Raw genomic sequence first — 11801 nt, forward strand, 5'->3', positions numbered from 1 at the left:
CTTGGTGAGTTGGTGAACGGAGGGTGAATGGGTGCTTGGTGGACGAAGGGTGAATAGGTGCTTGGCGAGTTGGTGAACAGAGGATGAATGGGTGCTTGGTGAGTTGGGTGAAAGGAGGGTGAATGGATGCTTGGTGAGTTGCGAACGGAGGGTGAATGGATGCTTGGTGAGTTGGTGAACGGAGGAAGAATGGATGCTTGTTGAGTTGGTGAACGGAGGGTGAATGGGTGCTTGGTGAACAGAAAGGGTGAATGGGTGATTGGTACGTTTGTGAACGGAGGGTGAACGAATGGGTGCTTGGTTGGTGAGTTGGTGAACGGAGGGTGAATGGGTGCTTGAGTGAACAGTGGGTGAATGGGTGCTTGGCGAGTTGGTGAAAGGAGGGTGAATGGATGCTTGGTGAGTTGGTGAACGGAGGGTGAATGGATGCTTGTTGAGTTGGTGAACGGAGAGTGAATGGATGCTTGGTGAACGAAGGGTGAATGGGTGATTGGTACGTTTGTGAACGGAGGGTGAATGGGTGCTTGGTGAGTTGGTGAACGGAGGGTGAATGGGTGCTTGGTGAACGAAGGGTGAATGGGTGCTTGGTGAGTTGGTGAACGGAGGGTGAATGGGTGCTTGGTGAACGATGGGTGAATGGGTGCTTGGTGAGTTGGTGAACAGAGGGTGAATGGGTGCTTGGTGAGTTGGTGAACGGAGGGTGAATGGGTGCTTGGTGAACGAAGGGTGAATGGGTGCTTGGCGAGTTGGTGAACAGACTGATTGACTGACTGAGTTTAGTTTTACGCCGCTTTTAGCATTATTCCAGCAATATCACGGCGGGGGACACCATGGTGAACAGAGGGTGAAAGGGTGCTTGGTGAACGAAGGGTGAATGGGTGCTTGACGAGTAGGTGAATGGAGGGTGAATGGGTGCTTGGTGAGTTGGTGAACAGAGGGTGAATGGGTGCTTGGTGAGTTGGTGAACAGAGGGTGAATGGGTGCTTGGTGTTTTGGTGAACAGAGGGTGGATGGGTGCTTGGTGAATTGGTGAACGGAGGGTGAATGGGTGCTTGGTGGACGAAGGGTGAATAGGTGCTTGGCGAGTTGGTGAACAGAGGATGAATGGGTGCTTGGTGAGTTGGTGAACAGAGGATGAATGGGTGCTTGGTGAGTTGGTGAAAGGAGGGTGAATTGATGCTTGGTGAGTTGGCGAACGGAGGGTGAATGGATGCTTGGTGAGTTGGTGAACGGAGGGTGAATGGATGCTTGTTGAGTTGGTGAACGGAGGGTGAATGGGTGCTTGGTGAACGAAGGGTGAATGGATGATTGGTACGTTTGTGAACGGAGGGTGAATGGGTGCTTGGTGAGTTGGTGAACGGAGGGTGAATGGGTGCTTGGTGAACGATGGGTGAATGGGTGCTTGGCGAGTTGGTGAAAGGAGGGTGAATGGATGCTTGGTGAGTTGGTGAACGGAGGGTGAATGGATGCTTGTTGAGTTGGTGAACGGAGGGTGAATGGATGCTTGGTGAACGAAGGGTGAATGGGTGATTGGTACGTTTGTGAACGGAGGGTGAATGGGTGCTTGGTGAGTTGGTGAACGGAGGGTGAATGGGTGCTTGGTGAACGATGGGTGAATGGGTGCTTGGCGAGTTGGTGAACAGAGGGTGAATGGGTGCTTGGTGAACGATGGGTGAATGGATGCTTGGTGAGTTGGTGAACGGAGGGTGAATGGATGCTTGGTGAGTTGGTGAACAGAGGGTGAATGGGTGCTTGGTGAGTTGGTGAACGGAGGGTGAATGGGTGCTTGGTGAACAAAGGATGAATGGGTGGTTGGTGAGTTGGTGAACAGAGGGTGAATGGGTGCTTGGCGAGTTGGTGAAAAGAGGGTGAATGGGTTTTTGGTGAACGAAGGGTGAATGGATGCTTGGTGAGTTGGTGAACAGAGGGTGAATGGGTGCTTGGCGAGTTGGTGAACAGAGGATGAATGGGTGCTTGGTGAGTTGGTGAACAGAGGATGAATGGGTGGTTGGTGAGTTGGTGAACGGAGGATGAATGGGTGCTTGGTGAGCTGGTGAACGGAGGGTGAATGGGTGCTTGGTGAGTTGGTGAGCAGAGGGTGAATGGGTGCTTGGTGTTTTGGTGAACGGAGGGTGAATGGGTGCTTGGTGGACGAAGGGTGAATTGGTGCTTGGCGAGTTGGTGAACAGAAGATGAATGGGTGCTTGGTGAGTTGGTGAACAGAGGATGAATGGGTGCTTGGTGAACGAAGGGTGAATGGGTGGTTGGCGAGTTGGTGAACGGAGGGTGAATGGGTGCTTGGTGAGTTGGTGAACGGAGGGTGAATGGGTGCTTGGTGAGTTGGTGAACGGAAGGTGAATGGGTGCTTGGTGAGCAATGGGTGCTTGGTGAGTTGGTGAACGGAGGGTGAATGGGTGCTTGGTGAGTTGGTGTACAGAGGGTGAATGGGTGCTTGGTGAGTTGGTGAACGGAGGGTGAATGGGTGCTTGGTGAACGAAGGGTGAATGGGTGCTTGGTGAGTTGGTGAACGAATGGTGAGCGAGTGCAGGGTGATTTCATCTTGAAGTAATCTCAAATGGTGGCCTTTACTGGGATTATCAATGACGAGACCTCGTGATTATCGAGAGTTGAAGCATAGCGATTGGGTATCTGACAGCAACATGGGATTCTCTCAAAATGCAGCCTTTCACTTACGGAACGGGTCTCAAATGTGCAGAAATTTGCATGACATTGACACGAGACAAACCCTGTCGAGGTTACTGTCAGAAGGTACAACTCTGACAAGACGTCTATATGCACTGATTGTATACTGCCATAGTAAGTGTGTAATAAGGTTTTACGCCGCTTGAAGCAATATTCCAGCAACATCACGGCGGGAGACACCAGAAATGGGCTTCACACATTGCACTCATGTGGGGAATCGAACCCGGGACTTCAGCATGACAAACATTTTAACCACTAGGCTACCCACCCCTCCCTACTGCTAGAGAGCTGAATGTATCAGTGTCATCTATATTTAATCAACAAAACTTCGATATTTGACTTTGATATTATTTCCACGTTGAAGTAAGACATTGTTTCAACATTAATATCTGATGTTAATTCAACGCCGATATTTCAACATCATCGCAACATCTAAATCGCAACAATACAACTGATATTTCAACGTTGAAGCACCGCGCATTGTACATTGTTGTGCCCGCTGGAATCTCAATCTAAACCTATCAACGTTTGAAACCAATCAGTCAATAAGTGCACAGTAAAATGTGATCAAATCTTACCATTTGGAAACTAACTCTGGACATTTGTTGGCTCAGTCATGGATTCGGTACAGATCATGATCCACTGTCAGGCTGAAATCGACACCAAACACTTTCGTTGTGTTTCTGCCTGCTCCGATAAGGGAACTTCTCAAAATTTATATTACCGTAAAATCCTTTATCGTCTGCAGGAACATATCTTGCATAAATATCTATACAGATGTGAGCTTTCTTACAACACATAAACGCAGTAGGTATCTGAGACCGTGGATGTTAGATTTCGTGAGGAAAGGTAAATACGAAAGTACTGTTTTGAAACGGCCCCGTGATAAGCTTCACAAGGACACCATAACTTCAACATCACGTGTGTGTTTATAACACACCGATGTGGTCATGTGCTTTGGTCTGCGTCAAAGCTAAAAATAACTCAGGTCACGTAATGATCTGTCTACCAAACGGTATTATTTACGTCTGTCAGGTGTGGGTGGCCGAGTGATTAAAACATTCGCTCGTCATGCACATGTTCGATTCCTGAAATGGGTACAGACTTGTATTCTGCCACTGGAGAGCTGAGTCCGTCACTCTGTACGTACAGTGATTGTACGTGCAGTATTTGCTGTAACATTGTCTGATAATTACCTTGTATTAAACGCGTGCATACTGCTGAGTTTATTTGTTTGTTGTTTAACGCCGCACTCAGCAATATTCCAGCTATATGTCGGCCGTCTGTAAATAATCGAGTCTGTACCTGACAATTAACATTGTAACAATTGGGATACGATAAATTGTGTCAACCAAGTCAGAGAGCCTGACCACCCGATCCCGTTAGTCGCCTCCTACGACAAGCATGGGTTACTGAAGATCAAATCTAACACAGATCTTCACGGGACCGTAAATGTTCTAGGTCTTTTATTGCAACTTACAAATAATTTGAAATAACCGGGTTTGGAGGAGGCTAAGTTGGTTGCTTTTGATCATAAACCAGCCCACATTAATGCAAGTTGTTTCCACCTGAGAAATAAAATATAGAGTTATAAAGAAAGGATATTCAATAACCGTTATAATATAATTATTCAAATCGATTAGTCGCGGATATTCCCTGAAGATCCGGGTAGAATTGGCTTTAAGCAACCCGGATGTTATAACAGGCGACTAACGGGATCGGGTGGTCAAGCTCACTGACTGGGTTGATACATGTCATTGTATAACTGTTGCCTAGATCGATGCTCATGATATCGATCACTTTATTGTTCGTTCCTGGTTGATTGGGTACAGATAATTTAAGTAGCTGAAATGGGAGCATAAAATTAACATAAAAGTAGCCAATCAGAGAACAGAACGTTCCCCAGCTTTACAGCACTAGTTCCAAACTAACCTCTTCCATGCATATCAGACTAAACTGTGAAGACCATATGTTGTGAAAACCAAACAATATTAGGACAGAGTACACTTCCTGTGCTACCGTGGAGATAGTCTAATGAACCTCCCTTGTTTTAGTGAGTGAGTGGTGAGTGAGTGAGTGAATGAGTTTGGTTTTATTTCGCTTTTAGCAATATTCCAGCAACATCACCGCGGGGTACACCAGGAATGGGCTTCACACGTTGTACACATGTGGTGAATCGAACCCGGGTCTTCAGCGTAATGAGCGAACGCTGTAACCACTCGACTAACCCCCCACGACCCCCATCACTCACACAGACACACACACAGACACAAACACAGACACACACACACACACACACACACACACACACACACAATCACACTCACACACACAATCACACACACACAATCACACAATAACACATCAATCAATTTCTTTCTTCTTCAAACCCTAGATCGCATTTACAACTTTCTAGTTGCAGCCGTGAGGTGAACAGCCAGCTACAGTTGCGCTGAAAAATCACAGTCATTTTTTGGAATCTCTTTTTAAAAGCACATGCAAGCCAGGTAGATATATTTTACGTCTGTTTCCAGAGGTTTATGAAACGTGTGTTGGAGCCACCCATTAGATTCCCGAACAAACACGCAGACTGCGATAAATCTGAATAGTCAGAATATTGTTTTCAAATAGTTGGAACTGGTGGCTGACAAGTTTGCTATGTAGGCTAAACTCGTGTTTCAGTGTGTACAATCAACCTAGGCTGACATGCCCATAGCCGGATCTAGAAAATGGAGGGTGGTGCAGGGGTGCGTACCCCACTTTTGTAATGCAAGTTTATTAAGTGACCATTGAAACGCTCGTGAAAATGGGTGTCAATGAACTGTGCACACCCACCCCACCCCCATTTTCAAAAAGCTGTATCCGCCCCTGATGATATGTAGATTTTGTTTGTTTGTTGTATAACGCCGCACTATTCCACCTACATGGCGGCGGTCTGTAAATGAACGATCAACAGCAAGGATATCCCTCTACGCAATTGGGATGACAACCACGTCAGCGAGCCTGTGACCACCCGATCCCGTTAGTCGCCTCTTACGACAAGAACTCTCTACTGAAGATCAATCTAACCCGGATCTTCACGGGTTCCAAACCATGTCAGTCAATATGGACTGTCATATAAATCATAGTAATATTGAAGAATCGGGTGTCTTTTAATTTCCCTTGATGAGTATATACATTTCGATAAAAAAAGTAGGTGTTAACAGATTTTATAGTGATCTGACTTCAAAAGCATTAATATAAAGGAAAATCTACATCAAACTGGATTTAGAAATAGCGTTCTCGTTACTATGACGCGGTTTATTACCTTCGAGGGCGAAAATATCGGGGTTCATACTTTTCGTACGATGCCCTAGGGCAAAATATCACTTTGTCATGGTGACGTGACGTCATGAACAATGCTATGACGTCACGTTTCTTCTATGACGTTGCGGTCTATAGCCCAGCGGATAAGTGATCAAATTGTGCACTTTGTGTTACAAGCATGAAACTTGGCATGATTGTAGCTTATACCATTCTAACTGAATAAAGATCGAGAGGCCTCGCAGATTTTTTATATTTTCCATAATTTGGGGGGGAAAAGTGAAAAAATATAATTTTTTATACTATTTTCGTTATAACCTTTTACAAAATTCTCCAATTCTCATAAGACATATATCAAATTGTAGGAAATCCATAACTGGTCATTTTCCATCTATACATGTCTTTTTATCTTTAACGGTTAGGTCTACGGAAGTCAATTTATATCATGACTACCCGAAAATGCGAAAATTGGTGGCCATTTTGCAAAATGGCCGCCATATAGAGTACATCAGTAAAATAAGTATGAGATCATCCCATGATCTAAATTATTTTTATCATTTCTTTGCAAATTCAATACGAGAAGCCTCACAGATTGTTGTAATTTTATATATTTGGGGGGAAAAAGTGGGGAAAAAATTGAATTTTCCAAAAAATGTTCCTTTAACTCAATTTTAAATCCTCATAAATTATCTTACTAGAATATTGTGAGAACAGACCAAAGTTTATTTTAAGGAATATATCATTAGATTTACTTACATGTATAATGTATGAGCTTGATTGGCTATAGAACACCTATAAAAACATATCAAAATCAAGACAACATCAATGTCAAAGTAGCTATCTCATCACTCTATGGAATGTGTAATTGTATCTAGCTTGACTGAATGAGAAAAGTGCATAGCACTTGAGAGCTGCTTTTAAACACTTGGACCGGTTTGAACATTTTATACACATGCATTTCAGCAATTCCCGGCAGCTCTTTCATGCCTTCGTGAGAGTTGTCCATAGTTACTAGTATGTTGGATCAAAGTTGATTCTGTTGGGGGAATGATTCTGTTGGGGGAACATTGTCCAGTGTTCTCCCCTTTGTGGCAAACAAATGTTTTCTTGCTCATTCACTTTCATGAGGTTGCTTGCACTGTCATACATCAGTACAACAACTCTCTCATGCTGATTAATTTTGTGCATTAGGATTTCAAGTGGTGGACAAGCGAGGGAAATAAAGGTGCCTGTATGTTCAGGAAAAGTATTCCATGTATTCCGCGAGGCCTTCTTTTGAATTCCACCTAAGGATGACATACTGTCATGGCCTGTGAAGCTGTGAAACACTGAGAATGCTTGATGCAGCAATGGCCAACACAACCACATCTGTGTCAACAATATGGACCACATCTGTGTCAACAATATGGATGTAGAACTTCTTCCATGAATACACAGACGAGTCAAGGGATGGAAACCTGGATGAGTTTGTCAGACATAAAAATCAGTCTTGCTACCCAACTATATCTCATCAAGGTTCTCTACGTCCATGCGCAAAATCAGTTCTTCTCAATTGCTTTGAAGAAAATTTCACCACCAACTGACTCAACACCAAATGTTGACGTATCAATCCTTGATGGATCTGCAGTAATAAACATGCTAAAACCAGCAGCTCCAATAGCATTTGATGAATACTAGTATGCTGATAATGTGTTCTTGAAGTACTTGCAGTCTCTTCTGGACACTAATCAGAGAGTGGATATTGTCTGAGACGAATACAAAATGGACAGCGTATAAATCCAGTGTAAGAACAAAAGAGGAAGTGGAAAAAGACGACGAGTGGAAGCCAGTTCTGAGGAACTGGCAAGAATTCCCGAGGTGTGATACCAGCAAGAAATATCTTTTTTGCTTTCCTTGTACAGAAAATAGCCTTGATAGAATCAAGCAAGTCATCAGCCCTATTGGCGAATATGTGGTGTCCAATCAACCAAAAGACCTTTTGGAATTGGCACCCTGTAACTATGAAGAGATAAAAAGATAAAAGAAAGTTGCTTCACTGATGCTTCACATAAAGGATGGAAGAAGTTTTACAGCCGTAATGTTGACACTGATGTGGTTGTGTTGGCCATAGCTGCAACAGGCATTCTCGATCTTGAAGAAGTATGGGTGGGGTTTGGTACCGGAAAACTCTTCCGCTATATTGTAATTCATGAACTTGCATCAGGTCTGGGTCCTGAGAAAAGTAGATCCCTTCCAATGTTTCACAGCTTCACATTCTGTGACATTGTGTCATCCTTTGATATGAAAAGACCTCGTGGAATGCATGGATTGCTTTTCCTGAACTTACAGGCACCTCTATTTCCCTCACCTGTCCACCACTTGAAATCACTAATCACTAATGCTGATTCATCAGCTTGAGAGATTTGTTGTACTGCTGTATGACAGAGCAAGCAACCTCATGAAAGTGAATGAAGCAAGAAAGCATTTGTTCACCACGATGAGGAGAACTTTGGACAATATTCCCCCAACAGAATAAGCTTTGATCCAACATATAAAGAGAGCTGTAAATCAGGGGAGTTATGTTTCAGAGCAATCCCTGATGAAATCACAGGAGTTACCAAGCCCTCTGTATAGGGTTGGCAATAACTCTAGGGGAGAGCTTGGGCCTGTATGGACAACTCTTCTATTGGCATGAAAGGGCTGCCAGGAATTGCTGAAATGCATGTGTATAAAATGTTCAAACTGGTCCAAGTGTTTAAAAGCAGCTCTCAAGTGCTATGCACTTTTCTCATTCAGTCAAGCTAGATACAATTACACATTCCATAGAGTGATAAGATAGCTACTTTGACATTGATGTTGTCTTGATTTTGATATGTTTTTATAGGTGTTCTATAGCCAATCAAGCTCATACATTATAAATGTAAGTAAATCTAATGATATATTCCTTAAAATAAACTTTGGTCTGTTCTCACAATATTCTAGTTAGATAATTTATGAGGATTTAAAATTGAGTTAAAGGAACATTTTTTGGAAAATTCAATTTTTTCCCCACTTTTTCCCCCCAAATATATAAAATTACAACAATCTGTGAGGCTTCTCGTATTGAATTTGCAAAGAAATGATAAAAATATTTTAGATCATGGGATGATCTCATACTTATTTTACTGATGTACTCTATATGGCGGCCATTTTGCAAACTGGTGTGCGAAAATTGGCGGCCGTTTTTCAAAATGGCCACCAATTTTCGCATTTTTGGGTAGTCATGATATAAATTGACTTCCGTAGACCTAACTGTTAAAGATAAAAGACATGTATAGATGGAAAATGACCAGCTATGGATTTCCTACAATTTGATATATGTCTTATGAGAATTGGAGAATTTTGTAAAAAGTTATGACGAAAATAGTATAAAAAAATATTTTTTTTCACTTTTTCCCCCCAAATTATGGAAAATATAAAAAATCTGCGAGGCCTCTCGATCTTTATTCAGTTAGAATGGTATAAGCTACAATCATGCCAAGTTTCATGCTTGTAACACAAAGTGCACAATTCAGTGAAAAAAGTGCACTTATCCGCTGGGCTACTACATTCGGCGACAGCGGATAGCCAGCCCGTGTTTGAAAGAAGATTTGGGTTTATTTTCCTCAATTTGACAACTTCGGTGATAAACAGAATATCATATTCGTGCCCATATCATACTATGTTTACGACACTCGTATCTAAATATCGGTATATCCCTCGCTCTCGCTCGGGAAATACCAACATTTAGGCACTCGTGTCGGAAACAGTATGACATGGGCACTCATGTAATATCCTCTATGTAAGGCATATCATTACAGCCTGCTCCTTCACCAACAGGTTCAGTATTCAAAACCAGAAACATATGTGAGTGAGTTTAGTACAACGGCGCTTTAAACAGTTATATCGGTGCGAATTAGCTTGATGTGGGAATATACAATATCGACATCATCTAAACCTCTAAACATTTTTCACGAATAATCATTACATATTAGGAAAATGATGGGGAGGAGGGATGGCCTTGTGGTTAAAGCGTTCGCTCGTCACGCCGAAGACCCGGGTTCGAGTCTCCACATGAGTACAAGGTGTGAAGCCTATTTCTAGCGTCCCCAGCCATGATGTTACAGAAATATTGAAAAAAGTGGCGTAAAACCATACCCACTCACTGTTGTATAATGACAACATAAAGGCGACAACTTGAATGCCCTAACATGGTATTAGAGAGCCGATTCAGTGCGGCGTGTCGCTGAATTCGGTTCCACTCCATTCCATGTTTTAACGTTCCACCAGCTGTGCACGGACACACGTGAGAGATATTGTCCTGTTACTCTGGTCAATAATGTTTAATCGACGAACAGATATGACCATTCCGACACTCGACACAGCACGGAATAGATCTGATTGTGTGTTCACTAACAATCGTGTTTTCAGATTGCCGTATTGGTGGAGATATATGAAAGGACCAGTTATAACACTGATTATGGAAAGGAAATACGTTCTGGCGGGATTTCTGGAAAGGTAAGATTTTAGAAAGGAAATAATCCATTTATGCTTTTCATATCAATACTCAAAAGTGCAATTATGTTTATTCGAGAGAGTAGAATATTGGTAACAGTGTTTGTGTAGATTCTATGTGTAACAGGATCAGTCTTTGCGTCTCCTGAATGTCCATTCCTGCAGCCGAAGACCCAGGTTCGATTCCCCACATGTTACAATGTGTGAAGCCCATTTCTGGTGTCCCCCGCCGTGATATTGCTGGAATATTGCCATACTCACTCACTCCCTCCCTCCATTCCTGCACTTGCATCCATCATGGCTCATGCTTCAATTCTTAGCTACAAACTTTTGTGCTTGTCCAGCTAGACTCCAGGATCTACATAAAATGCTATCAGCCCACAGGATTTGTTGCAGCTGTAATGATCACATTCTTTGTGCTGGCCATACAGTCATTGGATACACCAATGTATTTTGGTTTTCTTGTTAATGCTGCATGCAGCAATATTACATCAATATGATGGCTGTGTGAAAATGTTCATGTGTGGACCAGACAATCCAGTGGTTGATACCATGAGCATTGTATCTTAAATGTACATATAGCTTTCATACAGATCCTGTGGTAAAAACACAATTGTTGTCCATTGGTTATTTGAGAGTACAGAGAATTTTATGGACCATGATATGTTTACCCCACAGAATCTGTTGTTTGACCTTTGTTATGGTGGATGTAGAACACCAGTGGTCCTCACTTGTAAAATGAACCCCACAGATTCTGTTGTTTGACCTTTGTTATGGTGGATGTAGAACACCAGTGGTCCTCACTTGTATAATGAAACTCTTCTCTACCCCAGCCCTTCTGTTGTTTGACCTTTGTTGTGGTGGATGTAGAACACCTGTGGTCCCCACTTGTATTTTGAAACTCTTCTCTACCCCACCCCTTCTGTTGTTTGACCTTTGCTGTTGTGGATGTAGAACACCAGTGGTCCCCCTTGTATATTGAAACTCTCTCTACCCCACCCCTTCTGTTGTTTGACCTTTGTTATGGTGGTGCAGAACACCAGTGGTCCCCACTTGTATATTGAAACTCTTCTCTACCCCCACCCTTCTGTTGTTTGACCTTTGTTATGGTGGATGTAGAACACCAGTGGTCCCCACTTGTATATTGAAACTCTTCTCTACCCCACCCCTTCTGTTGTTTGACCTTTGTTATGGTGGATGTAGAACACCAGTGGTCCCCACTTGTATATTGAAACTCTTCTCTACCCCACCCCTTCTGTTGTTTGACCCTTATGGTGGATGGA

General features: G+C 42.9%; 1 protein-coding gene across 2 annotated transcripts in view; it reads right to left on the reverse strand.

Annotated features, from left to right (window-relative positions):
• The window catches only part of LOC124271086, a 31901-nt gene extending 28537 nt beyond the window's left edge, over positions 1 to 3364 (reverse strand). For both annotated transcript variants that reach the window (XM_046706160.1, XM_046706159.1), the window contains exon 1: positions 3282 to 3364. In XM_046706160.1, the coding sequence (XP_046562116.1) occupies positions 3282 to 3305 (24 nt within the window). In that variant the 5' untranslated portion in view covers positions 3306 to 3364. The remainder of the gene's footprint in view (positions 1 to 3281) is intronic.
• Positions 3365 to 11801: the final 8437 nt, after the last annotated feature.

Source organism: Haliotis rubra, unplaced genomic scaffold (genome assembly GCF_003918875.1).
Source record: "Haliotis rubra isolate DU_JTF1 unplaced genomic scaffold, ASM391887v1 Scf157, whole genome shotgun sequence".
Classification (NCBI taxonomy): domain Eukaryota; kingdom Metazoa; phylum Mollusca; class Gastropoda; order Lepetellida; family Haliotidae; genus Haliotis; species Haliotis rubra.